A 17,974-nucleotide genomic window follows, 5' to 3' on the forward strand; every position below is an offset into this window, starting at 1 on the left:
CAAATTGCACTTTTTTGAATGAGTTGAAACTTTTATGTCAGAGGAACTCTGGCTGGGTGAAGTGTTGGTAAAACTGAACCTGGCAGTGGCTGAAGTAACAGTAAGAGTGAGGGTAGGTGATATTATGAAGGTGAAATGGGTAGCTTTTGAGTATGTGAAGCTTGGGGTCACAAGAAATGAATTGAGATTAAGTTGAACTAAAATGAGCTGCTTGGTAGGGACCTGGAATGTGGGAGTAAACTGCAGGCTGGCAGGCAAAGGGTGGGGTAGGGTGGGAAACAGGTGGAGATAGTGTGGTGTGAAATTGGGTGGAATGATGGGGATTGCTGTGCCTGTCATCTACCTTCCTGCATGGCATTTTATCAGTGGCAATTAATGGTCACTTAGCCTCCTCCACACTGCTTTGCCAGCAATGGAGAGTACCCATGCCATGTGGTGAGGCCACTAGGTTTACCAAAGTGGCTTGGCTGTGGGCTCAGGTTCGAATGGGAGGTGAGGTCCTGTTAGGGCACCCTGTGCCCAGTGGCAGGAGCTACGAGCTGGTTTCAGGTTGACCAATGTTAACTTGGTGAATGTGACTTTTCAATCATGCGTTTGTAACAGTCTGATATGCAGCAATAAATCTTTGGCCAGAATTGAGTTTGTGTTAAAAGCAAAACTTAAATGTAGAAAGAAAAGGTTCTTTTATAACTGAAGTAAAATTTAATGCAGGAAATTCTATTCTGTTTGTTGAATACATAAAACTTGATTCCCAAACACATCATTCAGAGATTTCCCTGTTTTTCAAGGAATACTTGTTACTTAGCATAATTTATATGTATTTTGAAAAGGAAATCTAATATAGTTGTAAATTCACAACCGTATTCTGACCTGTGCAGTAAATCATTGCAACGTACAAGATATTGAAGTATAGGTTACAATTAGTAAGCTCTTACTTTCTCATTAATCCACATGGAACAGAAATCATGAGGCGAAAAGGTCATTCAGCCTATTGGATGTCCATTTACAGATCTTGTGCGATCTAAATCTTGGACTTTACCCCACCCATTTAATCTCTCAAATTCTGCGTAACCCTCTATCCTCAAAAGCTTGTAAGAAAACTGGATTTCTACCTATTATCCCATCTCCATTATTCAACCAGACTTCCTATCCTCTCAGACAACATTCATTTTTTTCTTTTCCTCTCCTCTTCCCTGCAACATTTGCATCATTCTTGGTCTCCCCTTATTTCAAAGAATTTATTTGGTTGGATTTTTGAACTTGTTGCCCAAACACTAAACTGGCGATCTGCTGCCCATTTAAAGTGACGGTAGCTTTCTCTAATGTGCAGTCCATCTGCACCAGTTTTAAAAATCTATCCCTTGGAATTGTATGCTTCAGGAGGTCATTTGGCCTACCATCAGTATTGGCTTTTTCTTCCCCACTCTCCTCTGCTGGCTTTGTAGGAACTATTTTGTCCTGTGGAGTATTTGATTTATCTTGCACAATGTCCTTTTTGACTTCCAACTCCACACTCGACCATGTATTTATCCTACCGTTTTAAGGAATTGATCGACTCATCAACTAGTTTGGCTGCCAGTCCTGTTTTGTCCTGATCAATTCATGCTCGAGGCCTGTTCTTCAATATTTTGTAATCTTGCTCTTTCGTCAGCCTAAACTGAACTTTGTTCACTTGTGGTCTAATCTGAAGAGCTGGGCAAAAACCTATAAAATAAGATTTAAAAGGTGCACCCACAAATACCAATATAACTAAAACTATCTCTATTTCCTAACAGTACAGGCTGTCCGAGGGTCAGTGTCAATCAGTACGCTGTGTCCGAGGGGCAGAGTCAATCAGTACAGGCTGCCCGAGTCACTTTTTACAAAAGCCCTGGTTTGGAATGCACAAATTAGCTATGGATGAAGTCAGAAGTTGCTTTATTTGTGTCTAATCTGACTTTTGGCTATGCAATAGCATCAGTAATTTTGTTTCATTGCTGCCTGATTAGATGGATTTACCTGTACTGTCTTTTCCGTGTAAAGCTGGTATACCAAACCTATGTGGGATGTAGCCACAAATGTTGTACCCGTGGTCCTAGGATCTGCTGTAATCTTGGGTTAGTGAGACTTGATTTAAAATGGTATCTTATCTATTATGACATCATTCAATGTAACAGCTATAACCAATTCAGAGAGCAGTCTCGAGCAACAGGTAAACTACTGTACTACTTTATATAGGATCACCCCCTAAAGTACTATTATGATGTCATCTTGCTTAGCAACTTGCTTTGTCACCTTATTCTGGCACTAGATCATGATGTTTCACATTCAAATATACTGAGAATGAATAAAATATTTATAGTTTTTATTTTCTTTCCAGCATTTATCCAGTCAGAAAACATAATTGAGATACTACACTTCGGTGAAGGAGGCTTGTTACAGGTATGTTATTACACTTCATTGTATCATGGCTTGCAAACACTTATAGATTTTATCAAAGTTTCAATTTACTTGTCATCTTGGATCCTCATTTAAAAACATTTTTAAGTTAAATATCAATATTTTTCACAACATCACATCAAACCTAGTAACTACTCAAGGGCAATTGGGGATGGGCAATAAATGCTGGCCTAGCCAGTGACGCCCACATCTCATGAATGAATTTTAAAAATGCATGAATAAAGTAGTAATTGAGACTTGCCACTGAGTAATTCTACCTGTGGCATTTGTAAAGTTTGTGCTGTTTGATTTAGATCCCAGGGGAAAAAATACAGGACAGCAACCCCAATTGAAAGGTTTGGCTAATGCCCTGTCAGCCATTCCATATTTTCTCATTTTATAATTGTCCTATTTTTAATCTTTTGGTGCCCTAGTTTCTTTTTTTTTGCGTGGCCTTGCAAAATGTTGGACTTTTCCCAATGGCAAAATACAAAGGTATTTGTTATCCTTTCTGTAATGTAACATTTCATGTTTTTAGGCTGAAAAATATTACAAACAGGTGACTTTTGGTTTTCGTTTGTTCAGTAACAGTCTCAACTCACCATTAATGAATAGTAGACAAGTTTTCCTATAAACTGTACAGGGCACTGGTGAGACCACACTTGGAGTACTCTGTACAGTTTTGGTCATTTTACTTAAGGAGGGACAGTTGCATTGGAAGCAGTTCAAGGAAGGTTTACTAAGTTGATTCTCTGGATGATTGGTTAATGAGGAAAAGTTGAGCAGATTGGCCTATACTTGAGTTTTTGAGGTGATCTTATGAAACATGCAAGATTTTGAGGGGACTTGACATGGTAGATGCTCAGAGGTTGTTTTCTTTGGGAGAACGTGGGGAAATCTAGAACTAGGGAGCACGGTTTCAAAATAAAAGGTCTCCCCTTTAAAATGGGAGATGAGGAATTTCTCATCCTTGAGGGTTGTTAATCTTTGGAATTCTTTCCCAGAGAGAGATGGAGGCTGGGTCCTTGAATATATTCAAGGATATATAGACAGATTTTTGATAAGGGTGTCGAGGGTATTGGTGGACAGGCAGGAAAGCAGAGTAAAGTCACAATCGGATCATAATCTTATTGAAAGGCAGAACCGGCTCGAGGGGCCATTTTTTTAAGAATAAACCAAACTAAGGATTTTTTTGTTTCCCTATGACAGATGACTTTTTAAAAAGATGCTCACTGACACCATACAATACCATGGTGCCTCCACAGCTTACTACAATGGTTGGCAATGGCCAGACCATAAATGGTCATACAGCTGTTAATTGTGGTTGCTTGTACTTTGGTATATGGTTATACCTTTCTAAATTGCACAATTTAATTATCTTTCAGTAAATATTCTGACTTCTACTTGTAACAAAATGATCAGAATTGAGTGGAGTTCAAAAACTCTGGTGGGATTTATTACATTTGGAATTATTTTGCATTGTTTTCAGATTGTATACAATTACTTTGGGTTGCTGTGAGATACCATTTCTACAACTATACTTCTATGATGAGCGTAGTGATCTAATTAGTGTCTGTTTCTAGAACTTAGATTCCATCAAATGCTCACTTCAATTCAGTAAAATAAACTGGAAGCTATTCTCCATGAGAGCCAACCAAAAGTGAAATTAATATGGGACAGTTATCCAAAGGCTGCAGTAATTGATATTTTGGTATCATGGAACTTCAGACTTTTGAATTTAGAACTGGTATAAAAGAATACTACGGAAGCTGATAAGCATGAAAAGAAAACTTTTACATTGCACCAAAGGTTGAGTGCAGTTGTGGAGAAGTTTTCTTTGCCATTGGAGGGGTAGAAATGCAGTTTTTAACTAGTGTTACAAAGCTATAATTTCATTATATTAGGTTGTTGTAAAGTAGGTCTTTAGGGGTGAATATGGATGATTCTGCCTGAGAGATTTAATTGAATTGGAGTCAGCTAGATTGCAAGCTTGAAATTATCAAAAGGAGCTGGGTGTAGAAGGATACATGAAATGCTCTTTTGAGTAAACATGGATGAGGTCTTAGCATATAAAGTGTGAAAGAAATTTTGCATTTTTAAATAAATGAAGGGGTTGTTTGGATTTCAGAAGGATGGTAGGATATTTACAACTGGCAAGATAAGCATGGCCAAGCAGTGTTTATTTTTCCCAAAAGGAGAGCGGTCATATTGGCAGCATGAAAGCTTTTTATATTATGGGAAAAGTGAATTTGCAAAGACATATGGAACAATAGAATTTACAGATTAGAGAGAAACCTTTATGAAGAAGGAAGGAAGGTGATGTTGTGAGGCCATATAAGAACTAAAAGGAGTGTGTAAAACAGCCTCAGGGAAGCCTCCAGCCATGTTTGAAAAAGTCTTCTCTGTCTAGTAATAAAGCGGAGAAAAACCTTTGGAATTCCACTGTCGAGTGGATGCTGTAGTAACTTGCTGGCTTGCTTTTTAAATTTAAAATCTATTTTGGACTTTTACCTTAAAGAGGGTGTTTAGTTGGGAATTGGCTTAATTGAGAATTTTAGGATTTGTTAATAAATATTTTAATTTAATTTTTAATACCTGTAAAGGTCTTACTGGACTCATTACTTCTGAATTCAATGAACACATCTTCTCCATAATAAATACAAATTGCAAAAATGTTGTGATAACATGGCCAAGTTTCCCTTGTGGATTTGGTCCGCCTGGCACACATCACCTGCCATGTCATAACACTAGCCCTTAATTTTTATTCACCCCAAATTCTCTCTTGCCATGTGTAAATGATATTTTTTCTGTTTTTTCCATAATTATTGTACTTTAGCACACTTTAACCAGCTAAAACTGTTTTGTGTTACAAAGAGGCCAGACCAATGGATTATGCAAAAAGAAGTGAAGAGAATGAGGAACAATTTGCAATGTTTTTGGAAGTATAAAAAGTAAAGGCCGAAGATTGCTAGATAAAAATTTCAAGCTGGTGTTTTGCAATAAAGTATTTGTTTCAGGTTCCAGTAATTCAGGAAATATTAATGGCAAAGCAGCTGTTTTTTCATTGTTCCGCACCAAACATATGGGGAAATTTAAATGCATTTCAGCTGGCTAGGAAATGTGATGGATAAGAAGTTCAGACAAAGAGGAAGTTCATACAACCAGGAAATGTATAAGGAAGCAAAATGTTGCATTCTTGATGTTTGTTTCCTATTATCAAGGAAACTGAAATGATTGCTGGCTTGTATAAAGGATATCATGCAATAATTCTGTTACTCAAGGTGCATGGGGGCAGTCCTGTTGGAAAATTGTTAGTGTACTCGTACTAAAACAAGGTATAGGAAATTATGCAATATTAAAGCATATTGGTTTGATGCATCTAATAATAATTCACCTCATTGTTCTTACTATCACCAATCACAGATCTGTAATCAGCGATACTTTAGCAAATGCTCTATCCAAACACCGCTTAAATTTGCAAGAACAGAGAATGCATAATTATCCTGGAATTTTTCACAGTTCAAATGGGCACACTGAAAATTTATCACCACTTATTCTTTACTGACATAAGTGAGAATTGATTTATTTAATGCATGAACCTGGTTCCGGTGAGACCATTGATGACTAAATGTATGAACTTGATTCCATAATTTCTAAATAACAGGATCCTGACTCTTACAATACTGATCAAGCTAGCAACCATTATATCTGTACCAGACCACAATGTTTTTTTAATGTAGTTTTATAGGATTTTAAAGGATTATAAAGTTTGACTGAGGGGACCATGCATGGTGGTAGCGGAGTGGGGAAGAAATAATCTGATCAGTGGTGTGGTTAAATGAAATAAAACAAATGCTGGAAACACTCTGCAGGTTGGGCAGAAACAGCATTTAATGTTTTAGGTTGATATCTTTCACCAGTTTTAATGAAAGATCACAATCTGACCATGACCTGTTTCTCTCTCCACAGATGCTGCCTAACCTCTGGCATCCACAGTATTTTGCTTTTTTTGTAGTGCTGTTGGGGGACACAGCACTGACAAAACTGAAATAAATGTCCATCCTCAATTGCTAGCAGAGGCTGGTGGGCCCATCCTTACTTCATTGTGATCTTTTAACAAATGAGTGACACTCTAGACCACTTTAAAGGCCGTTAAGAGTTTCCCTTGTATTGTAGAATTGGAGTTGTATGTAGAGGTGGCAGGCTCTCTTCCCTGAATGACATTAGTGCAAACCAGTTTGAGTCTTTATGACCAGCCTGCAATTTTTATGTTCATTTTATATCTGATGCCACAAATTGCCAGATGTGTTCTGCCTCAGCTTGCCCCATGATGGGGTAACTATGACACAGGTATAATGCCTTGTGAGCATTGTCTGTTTGGTTGATTCTGAAGTTGATGGTCCTTTAATTCTCTCTCTCTCTTCTACTAGTTGAAAACAGTAAAAAGTTCAAAGGCCTGTAAGCCTAAACTGGGATAATTTGGTGTCCAATTTCTGGAAGGAGCCTTGAATTGAACTGGTTTTTGTCATTTGAGCCAGCTCTTCACATCATGGGGCCATATGCTTGATTTTGCACCTGTAAGTCAGGAAAATTTAAATGTACTTCGGAACAGTTGACTTTTTTTTTCTTGCACTATTCCAATAATCTAAACAGTTCTGAATGAGAGAGTTGGAATCGTGTCGGAGAATAGCAATAATCTGAGGTCTGCCTTGAAGTTAATGGTGAATAACGAAAACTGCTGGAATTTTCAACTTGCCTGTGGTAACCCATCTTCTAAAACTGTCATCATGCTATGCAGGAATATTTACTTACAACCAATATGCACCTTATTGCACCATGAAAATACTTAACCTTCTGAAAACCATTATAACGAAAGTGGAGTGCATGTTTTTTAAATAAAAGTTAGCTGTTTAAAATGTCTTATTTTCAATGCATTAATCTCCAGATTTAACAGTCAGAACTTTGGTTAAGAAAGAGCATATGCCATGAGTGCTATTTCTAATTGCTCCCATGTTGTTGAGTTGGTAACCGATAGCTGAATGCTAGGAACTTCCCTTCTGGGAGAAGTGCCAGTTCTCCACTCAGCATCTCCTCAGATGATTGCTGGGATGAGCTTGCCAGCTAGGGAAAAACAAGGAAGAATCAATATCTTACTACTCTGCTCCACTTAACCAAGATGCCTGTGAACCATGTCACTGACCTTGTTTGTAATTCTTTTTACAAAACCAAAAATACCTGGAAAAACTCAGCAGGTCTGGCAGCATCTGCGAAGGGGAACATATTCCTTTTCTTATATTCTCTTAGGTTTAATGTCAGTTGCTGGCCTGTTCATCATTAATAGATTACAAATTGGGGGAGGTGGGCTGCTTTCAATAATTATGCAGCTTAGACTTTGACTTATTCAATTTATTTTTTTGTATTTGCAGACGGAGTCCGACATGGGCCTCAGTTCATATCAGCAGAAAGCGTAAGTATCTTGGGTCTTTCAGATGTTGACAAATCCCAAGTCAAAAGTTTAAATGAAAAACTTTTAATTGAAATCTAAATATTTCTATTCATATTATGACAATAGTGGTTTTATTTGTACACTCGAGGCTTCAGCCATACTGCTGCGAAGATCGGAAATTTAATTTTGGGACTTACTTAGACTTGGTCAAGCATGGGACTGGGGAACCCTGGCAGCAAGACTCTGCCACCAGCCCTGGCCCATCGCACTTTCTTTTGCTCAGTCCAGGTGGTGTCCTGCTCTTGAAGGCCCTCCTTAAATGTACTTTGCCAAGCCTCCTTTGGCAGGCCCCATTCTCTTTCTATCTGGTGGTGTCGGGTCTGGTGGAGTGTACGTCCAGGAGGCAAAATGTGTCCTCTGTCTCTGTCGTGTCTCCATCATTTAGGTCCTGATGACACTTCTGACCAGTTCTCTGTAGCATTTCTTCATTGATGGTGATGTCAACGCTACAGAAAAGAAACAGCAAGAAGCACTGGGAAAGCAACAGAAAATAATTTAGTCATGGAAAGTCTGAAATTCTGCGTTTGGATTAGAAATAATGTACCCAGTCTTCAAGAGAAAAGGCTTGCTGGTAACTGACAATTTGGTCAGCCTCTTTCTCCCCCATCAGCTTCCCAACATCCCATTTGATAATGGATTGCCCATTTTCCCCACTGGTCCCTTTTGCCTATCGACAGCTATTCTGAAGTCCATTTCATTTCGCTTCAGTGGAAATAACAATCATGAAATTCACAACATCCTTCCCCCTCCCATTGCCGGTGTTGTTTACCTTCCCTCTGAAGGCTGGCTATTTTCCCCATGTTTCACTGCCCCTATCCTTAATTATCTCAATTCCCCTATCACAACCCATGCTTTTCCCCTGCTTCCTACCCCAGCTCAGGATTCCAGGCAAAAATACAGTTCACTAAATGCCTCTGATGTGCCCTTCTCTTTTTTTTAAACCCCTCTACTGTTTTTCCATCATTTCCTGCTTTCTCTTCCTCCAAACCTGATTCACTTGAAAGATTAATTTGTCGTGACTACCTTTGGGTATTCCTCTTTGTTACTTGTTGTCTAGCTTTGTTAATTCTGTTCCTTCACTGTTGCATTCATTAAAGTCTCTTTGCAGTATTTCTAAAGTTGTCAGAAGTTCATCTTTTAACAAATATATTCAAAATTGTTTGAAAAATCTTAACCGTAGACCTTTGTTAACTTTCCCATTAACCCTTATCAAATGATATTGCTATATTTTGAGACAAACAATAGGATATAACGTCATTGTGGTCTGATTTGCAACTATGTAAATAAATAGTGACTGGATCCTGGAACATCAGTTCAGAATGATGTGTTAATATGCACAAGTTCTTTCGTGTTCCCGAAAACAGAACTAACTTCATAACATGCAATTTGAAGGCATAAAAGTACTGTTTTGCAGTCTGTCTACAAGAATTTCCATGAAGCGGGAATTTTTTTATTTTCAAGAATTTAGTTGTGTAAACCTGTACACCTATTTAAAATTCATGAGTTGGTGCAAACGCGAAGCTTAGTTGTGAAGAAATAACTTAGAACACCAAAATACATTAAAATATCTGGACAAGTAAATTGCAATATTTCGGGTCAAAGTTTATTATCTCCTCCTTTGAAAAATATTTTTTATTGGGGAACAAAATAAGGGCCCATCCCAATTTTGTGATCTATTTAACAGCTTTGCATATCTAACTTCAATGTTAACTGATCTCCTCAGAGTTTGGTAGTTTGTGTTTTCCCCCAAATTATTCTGATGTGTTTACTGCATTGTGTGGTTCCATGGGATATCTTGAGGGGGTGCCCAAGAGTAGGTGCAGGCTGAGTAAACATCACATAAGCATGTCCTGTTTCATTATAGTGACTTCACAAATGGAGCAGATTTGTAAAAAGATTTTTCAACCAAGTTGTGTCACTGGATTTAAGTTTTTTGCATCGAGATGCCAGCCTATCACTGACAAAGTTCTAGTGTAGGTTGTCAACTTTGACTGCCACAAACAGGATTTTCTCAGGAATTTGCCGTAAAATTAACTTCCTGACAGACTCATGAACTCCCTCTATGGTTCTGCATTTTTTTCTGGAAGTGAGGATTTTTAAATAATACACACGTAAAGGAGAGTTGCTCATGTAAATCACAAGCTGTGGAATTTCGTTGATTTGTCAGACGTGGCAATTAGAATTGGAAGCAGTGCAGGTGTTTACAAAATAATGATTAAATTTCAAGAGTTGGCAGTGCTTTTAACTCCACATCATAACCAAAACCTGAACAAATGAGTTTATGCTTTGAAATACACTCTTCCATTTTAATTAAATAGACTCAGACTCATAGGCATTTGCAGCACAGAAGGAGGCCATTTGGCCCATCGTGTCTGCGCTGGTCAATAAAGACTTGACTACACTAATCCCATTTTCCAGCACTTGGCCCATAGCCTTGTATGCCATGGCATCGCAAGTGCACATCCAAATACTACTAAAATGTTATGAGGGTTTCTGCCTCTACCACTACCACCCTTTCAGGCAGAGTTCTAGATTCCAACCACACCCTCTGGGTGAAAAAATTCTTCCTCTCATCCCCTCTAAACCTCCTGCCTCTTACCTTAAGTCTGTGCCCCCTGGCTATTGATCCATCCAAGGGGAAAAGTTCCTTCCTGTCTACCCTATCTATGCCCCTCATAATTTTATACACCTCAGTCATGTCCTTCCTCAATCTCCTCTGTTCCAGGGAAAGTAACCCCAGTCTATCCAATCTCTCCTCATAACCAAAACTCTCCAGCCCAAGCAACCTCCTGGTAAATCTCCTCTGCACTCTCTATTGCAGTCACATCCTTCCTATAATGCGGATTCCAGAACTGCATGCAATATTCTAGCTGTGGCCTAACCAGCGTTTTATACAGTTCCTGCACAACCTCCCTGCTCTTATATTCTATGCCTTGGCTAATAAAGGCAGGTATCCCATGTGCCTCCTTAACCACCTTATCTACCTGTCCCGCTACCTTAAGGCTTGAGGGGCCAAATCGCCGCCTACTCATTTTTTTTTAAAACTGATTGTTGCCACTTTGAAAATTGGAAGTGACGTTAGAATTATAGGTAGAGGAAACCTATTTTCTATTTTGGATCAATTGTTCTCTTGCCCTCACTAGCAGGGAATCATCCGTTAGTACATTTTATAACTATTACCTGCTACTGTACGAATTCCAGGCCAGTTTTGTAGCAGGCATGAAGAATTCTAACGTACTGGGAAAGAGGTCATATCACACAAAATAGTACCTAGTGTTCTGGTACTAGTTAGGATGTTGTGACATTTAAAAGTATGAGTTTACAAAAGTGAAAAAGAGGATAAAATGAAAACAAAGAAGGTGACATATGCTAGTACACTCATGATAAAGAAATTTGACATGAGAGAATATGAAATGGTTAGAAAAGCCAAAAACAATTAGGAAAACAAAGCAAGCTGCAAAGTTGAAATTAACATCAAAAAAATTTCTACGGACTCATAACACACATCAGGATAGAGATGTCCAAGTTCAACTTGCAAATAATGACTGAAATGGCAGAAACATTCATTTACTTTTACAGTTTCTCTTGCTTCAGTATTTACTAGAGAGAAAAGGTGAGCATGACCCTCAAAGGAGAGATTAAAAGAGATAATGGCATTTAAGATAGAAAGGGGGGGGAGATAATTGAAAGCCTCTTCAAACTTAGAAGACAAAATTCCTGGTTTGGCTAGATTGCATTTTTTAGATTTAAAAGTTGCAGAAGAGACAGCAGAAGTGTTATTACATGTGACAATCTATTACAAAAAGGAAAAGTGCCAAAGGACTGATGGACAGATTAATTAGCCCTATATTAAAGGGCTATCTAACAAGCCCAGGGAATTGCAGCTCATCTAGCTTATCAGTGGTAGGAAAAGATGATGGAATCTTTACTCCAAGATGTCGTTGAAAAAAAATCTATAAACTGTAAACCCAATATAGTATTGGCACTGATTCCTATTGGATATGCTTGACAAAGCTCACTTAAATTCTTTGCAGAACTAATAAGAGTGGGCGTGGGTAATGCAGGAGGTGTAATATATTTGGATTTTCAAATGACTTTTGAGGAGGTACCGAGTAGGTGTGAGAATGTTGTTGCATGTGGAGTCAGGACAGGTAGCAGTATGGATAGCAATCTGGGTATGAACAGAAAACCGTAGGGTTGATACCCCGACTGGCTGAAGGCGGAAATTGGCAATACACTGATGCTGGGACCACTGTTAACAATTTATGTCTTATTCAGAAGTGGGAAGTACAGGTTTGCAGCCAACAGCAAGTTGGGGTTATAGCTAATACAAAGGAATAATACAAGAAAACATTAATAAACTTACAGAATGGACATATAATTGGCAAAATGAATTTCAATAGTGTAAGATGGTACACCTTGGTAAGAATGATTGATTAAGATGCCACATTCTGCTTGGATAATGGTCTAAATAGGTCAAAGGGCTCTGGGAGTACGGATATTCAAATTCTCAAACGGCCATGATATTTGAATTGACATTCTCCACTGTATTGGTCCAAACCTTTGGATTACTATTGCAATTGTGTAATTACTGTGCCCTTAAAAAGAGGGCAAGGATAGATCCTTGGGGACACTGCAAGTATCGATGCACGACCAAGAAGATGAGCCATTGCAAGTGGTATTCTGATAATGGAATTTATCCAGTTAGTGCACTGCATTGACTCAGTGTATTCCACCATTTGCATGATTACTATATTGTTTTATGCAATGCCTTTTCCCTTCATTCTTTTGGATACAGTTCTGTACCTCATCTGTATCACTGATGTCGAGTACTTGAAGTCAGTAGACCAGGAAGTGCATTACAACTATTCTAGAGCCTACAAGTATGTCCGCTTGGCTTCTGGCAGCCATCAAATGTAACACTGATTTATCCAAATTCCAGATGTTACTGTGCCTTCTTCAGTTGAACTTGTTGGCTAATACTTACATATTAAACTACCAAATGTTAATAATTTAGAAGGCATATCTTTAGCTTAAATATGTTGTGTGCCATGCGTACTCAAATGGACTAGAGGCGGGCCACAGTGTAGAAATACAGAAATTGGCGTTTATTAAAATTGATTTGCTTTTAAATGATGAACCATCTGAACTAGTTTGCTTAGAATTGATAGGCAGAGTAAGGGGATTTGTCTGGAAATAACCAATCATCTTTGAATCATTTGGTAATGAAATTAGGAGTGCTTGCAAACAACATATGCTGCTTTTTATCAGCTCCCCACTATTGGTCTATAGGCAGGCCACAACTTCAGAGTTCATGGCCCTGTTTCCACAGAGTTCTCCTACAGAAATTATGGTGAGCAATTGGAAGTTAGCACATAAACATATGATTTTAGCCACTTATGATGGGAGATTAATACTGAAATTTCAGCTGTGACCAAGTTGCACAATGTGAATATGGCATTGAGGATACTACACCTTTATTTAAAAAGTCCAATAGCTACAGTTTAAAGGGAAGAGAGGGTGAGCTGATTTAGCTAGTTTGAAGGTAACAGCTTAAAGTAATTTTATGTCTATATTTAAATATTGTCTGAGGTTTCGAAATGTTTTGAATTGTGGGGATGTAAAACTGGTCTGCACTTCATTTTTAACTTTGTAATCAGGCGGGCCACAGCTATTTCACAAAGACTTGTCAAATCACAATAGCTAATAAATTAATCAGCATTGCTGCCTGAAGGCAAAGTTATTGTTGATGGCTGAAAAATGGCAAACCAGGATTGGTTCTTTCAGCTGGAATGTAATTTTGTGCCTGGATAAGCTCTTATGCAGGCGTGGAAATATTTCAACCACGTGCTTCCATTGCAGTGCAAGAAAACATAATAGATGACTGACAGTAGGGCACACGTGGTTCTAATGGCATTCCAAATGGTGAGAGATTTGTTCTTGTGTTTTGGGAGTGATTTGGAAGAAGTGCATTAATATTGACAGTCATTTTGTATCCTGTAACTTTGTGTACATCATAGGGGCAAGCTGATTGAGATGAAAGGTAGTAATGATGTTGCTAAATAATACCTGTATTTTGAAGCATATTAGAGCAAGTCACGCACAAGCTCTTGAGTAATTAGGCCTTAAAGCCCAAAGACGTTGGGTTTGATCTCCTGTTATCTGGTCTAGGGAGTTGTTATTTTCATGGGGCGTGGGTGTCGCTGGCTAGACCAGCATTTTTATTGCCCACCCCTAATTGCTCTTGAAGATGATGTGGTGTAGGTACACAGTGCTGTTAGGGAGGGAGTTCCAGGATTTGGACCTAGCGACAGTGAAGGAATGGCAATATATTTCCAAGCCAGAATGGTTGGAGGGGAGCTTCTAGGTAGTGGTGTATCCATGTATGTGCTGCCCTTGTCCTTCTAGTTGGTAGAGGTCACGGGTTTGGGAGGTGCTGTCGAAGATGCTTGATAAGATGCTGCATTGCATCTTGTAGATGGTGCACACTGCTGCCACTGTGCATCAGTGGTGGAGGGAGTGAATGGTGAAAGTGTTGGATGGGGTGCCAGTCAAGCAGGCTACTTTCTCCTGGGTGGTGTTGAGCTTCTCAAGTGTTGTTGGAGCTGCACTCATCCAGGCCAGTGGAGAGTATTCCATCACAATCCTGACTTGTGCCTTTATAGATGGTGACAGGCTTGGGGGGGTTGAGAGGAGTTGGTTTCTGCAGAATCCTCAGCCTCTGACCTGATCTTGTAGCCACAGTATTTATATGGTTAGTCCAGTTCAGCTTCTGGTCGATGGTAACCCCCTAGAATGTTGGTGGTGGGCGTTTCAGCAATGGTAATGCCATTGAATGTCAAGGGGAGATGTTTGGATTCTGTCTTGGAGATAATCATTTCCTAGCACTTGTGTGGCGCGAATGTTACTTGCCACTTATCAGCCCAAGCCTGAATGTTGACCAGGTCTTCCCGCATATGGACGCGCACTATTTCAGTATCCGAGTCGTTGTGCTGAACGTTCAGCGAGCATTCCCGCTTTTGACATTCTGGAGAAAAGGTCATTGAAGAACTGAAGTTTGTTGGGCCTGAGGAACTCCTGCAGTGATGTCCTGGGGCTGAGATGATTGATCTCCAACAACCACAACCATCTTCCTTTGTGCTAGGTATGTCTCCAACAAGCAGAGTTTTCCCCCCCCGATTCCCATTGACTCCAGTTTTGCTAGGGCTCCTTGATGCCATACTCGGTCAAATGCTGCCTTGATGTCAAGGCTAGACACTCTCACCTGACCTCGAGTTCAGCTCTTTTGTCCATGTTTGAATCAAGGCTGTAATGATTCCAGGAGCTGAGTGGCCCTGGAGGAGCCCAAAACTGAGTGCAGCGTGCAGGTTATTCATGAGTAAGTGGCACTTGGTAGCATTGACGACGACCCCTTCTATCACTTTGCTGATGATCAAGTGTAGACTGATGGGGTTGTAATTAGCCGGCTTGGATTTTTCCTCTTTTTTTGTGGACAGGACATACCTGGGCAATTCTCCACATTGCTCGGCAGATGCCAGTGCTGTAGCTGTACTGGAACAGCTTGGATATGGGCGCAGCTAGCCCTGGAGTACAAACCTTCAGTACTATTGTTGGAATGTTGTCAGGACCCATAGCCTTTGTAGTATCCAGTGCCTTCAGCCATTCCTTGATATCATGTGGAGTGAATCAAATTGGCTGAGGACTAGCATCTATGAAGCTGGGGACCTCAGGAGGAGGCCAAGAAGGATCACCCACTCATCACTTCTGGCTGAGGTATCATGAATGCTTCGACCTTGCCTTTTGCACTGACGTGCTGGGCTCCCTCATCATTTTGAGGACTTCGATATTTGTGAAGCCGCCCCCACTCCTGCCCCCCCCCCCCCCCCCTCCTGTTAAAATTGTATAATTGTCCACCACCATTCATGACTGGATGTGGTAGGACTGCAGTGCTTACATCTGATCTGTTGGTTTTGGGATCGCATAGGTCTGTCTGTTGCATGCTGCTTTCACTGGCATGAATAATTCTTGTGTTGTAGCTTCACTGGTTGGCACTGCATATTTAGGTATGCCTGGTGCTGCTCTTGGCAAGCCTTCCAGCACTCTTTATTGAATCAGGGTTGTTCTCTGGTTAGAAGGTAATGGTGGAGTGAGGGATATGCCAGGCCATGAGATTATAGGTTGTGATTGTACACAATTCTGCTGCTGCTGGCCCAGTCTTGAGTTGCTAGATCCGTTCGCAATCTATTCCATTTAGCACGGTGGTACACAACACTATGGAGGCGATCCTCAATGTGAAGTCCTTTCTTCGTCCCCAAGGACTGTGCGTTGGTCACGCCTTCCATCATTGTCATGGACAGGTGCATCTGCAACAGGTAGATTGGTGAGGATGATTTTGTATATTTTTCCATGTTGGTTCTCTCCCCACCTGCCACAGACCCAGTTTAGCAGCTATGTCCTTTAGGGCTCAGTCAATGATGATGCTAACAAGCCACTCTTGGTAATGGACATTGTACTCTGAGCCGGGCACTTCATTATGCTCTAGCCACCCTCCGTGCTTTCTCCAAATGGCGTTCAACACGGAGTACTGATTCATGAGCTGAAGTGGGTAATCAGCAGGAAGTTTCCTTGTCCATGCTTGACCTGATGCCATGAGACTTCATGAGGTCCAGAGTCGATGCTGAGAACTCCCAGGGCAATTCAATCCCGGCTGTATACCACTGTGCTGCTGCCTCTAGTGGGTCTGCCCTGTTGGTGGGACAAGGCATGCCTCATGGTAGTGGTGTCTGGGGCATTGTCTGTCTGGCATGATTCCTGAGGATGACTGTCAGATTGATGTCTGAGACAGTTCTCACAATTTTTGGGACCAGCCCCCAGATATTAGTAAGGAGGACTTTGCAGGGTCAACACGGCTGGATTTGCTGTTTTTTCCAGTCAATCCCAAGTGATCTGCCCGGTTTAATTCCTTTTTGTAGACTTTGTAACGGCTAGATACAACTGAGTGGATTAAGAGGGCATTTAAGACACAACCACGTTGCTCTAGGTCTTGAGTCACATGTAGGCCAGACCAGATAAGGATGGTAGAAACAGGGGGAAGCAGTGGCATAGTCACTGGACAGGTAATCCAGAGAACCAGGGTAATACTCTGAGTACCTGGGTTCGAATCCTGCCATGGCAGATGGTGGAATTTGAATTCAATAAAAATCGAGTTTAAAAGTATGATGATGTTCAAAAGTCTGATGTCCTTACCTGGCCTGTATGTGACTCCAGACCCACAGCAATGTGACTCTTAACTGCCCTCTAAAACAAGCTAATTAAGGGTGGCCTAATTATCCCTTGAACATCCTGTGAATGAATGTTTTTTCAATCAGCAGTGGTTTCATGGTCAGTAGTCAGTAGTGTTTTAGTTTGACTTATTCACTGAATTTAAATTCCACCAGTTGCTGTAGTGGATTTGAAACCAGTGTCCCCAGAGCATTAGCCTGCCCCCCTGGATTACTAGTCTGGTGACATCACTATGCTACTGCCTCCCCAATAAGTGTGGTGATGGTAGGGGCCCTGGAAGTTGGCCCTAACATCTCAGGACTATGGGGATAGTGAGTGTGATTGTTCAGTATCCATGCAGGAGTGCATTTTTGGATATCTGATGTGACAATATGTTTTCTTCCTGATGGCTCTTGCAGTTGAACAGACTGCCAGCACAGTATAACAGAGGTAGAAGGCATCAAGTAGCCTTGCATCTGTGACTTCAGGAAGAAAGATGAGCATTTAAAAAATTTTGTAGAGCTTTCATTAAAGCATGTGTGGGGAGGGAAAAAAGACAAACATCACTTTTTTTATTGTACCTGCTAGTTAGCAGCCTGTTTTTCCTTGTGACTGCAAAAGTGTCTCTCCAATGCAAATCAAGGTATTTTGTGCATGTGTTGCATAGGTTATAAAATGTAACAGCACTCGGTCTGGAAATCTAGAAGAAGCTAACCATCAGGAAAACTGATGACTCAAGACCTTGGAAACATTTCTTTACGCTCCCTTCATTGACCTTCAAATCATTCC

The 17,974-nt window shown here is 40.3% G+C and overlaps 1 protein-coding gene across 4 annotated transcripts in view; it reads left to right on the forward strand.

Annotated features, from left to right (window-relative positions):
• tmem131 (transmembrane protein 131) overlaps window positions 1-17,974 on the forward strand; it is a 169,708-nt gene that overhangs the window by 44,847 nt on the left and 106,887 nt on the right. For all 4 annotated transcript variants that reach the window (XM_078545156.1, XM_078545159.1, XM_078545158.1 and 1 more), the window contains 2 exons: window positions 2,360-2,421; window positions 7,845-7,885. In XM_078545156.1, coding sequence (XP_078401282.1) covers window positions 2,360-2,421; window positions 7,845-7,885 — 103 coding nt within the window. The remainder of the gene's footprint in view (window positions 1-2,359; window positions 2,422-7,844; window positions 7,886-17,974) is intronic.

The sequence above is a fragment of the Cetorhinus maximus genome, chromosome 7 (assembly GCF_964194155.1).
Source record: "Cetorhinus maximus chromosome 7, sCetMax3.hap1.1, whole genome shotgun sequence".
NCBI lineage: Eukaryota > Metazoa > Chordata > Chondrichthyes > Lamniformes > Cetorhinidae > Cetorhinus > Cetorhinus maximus.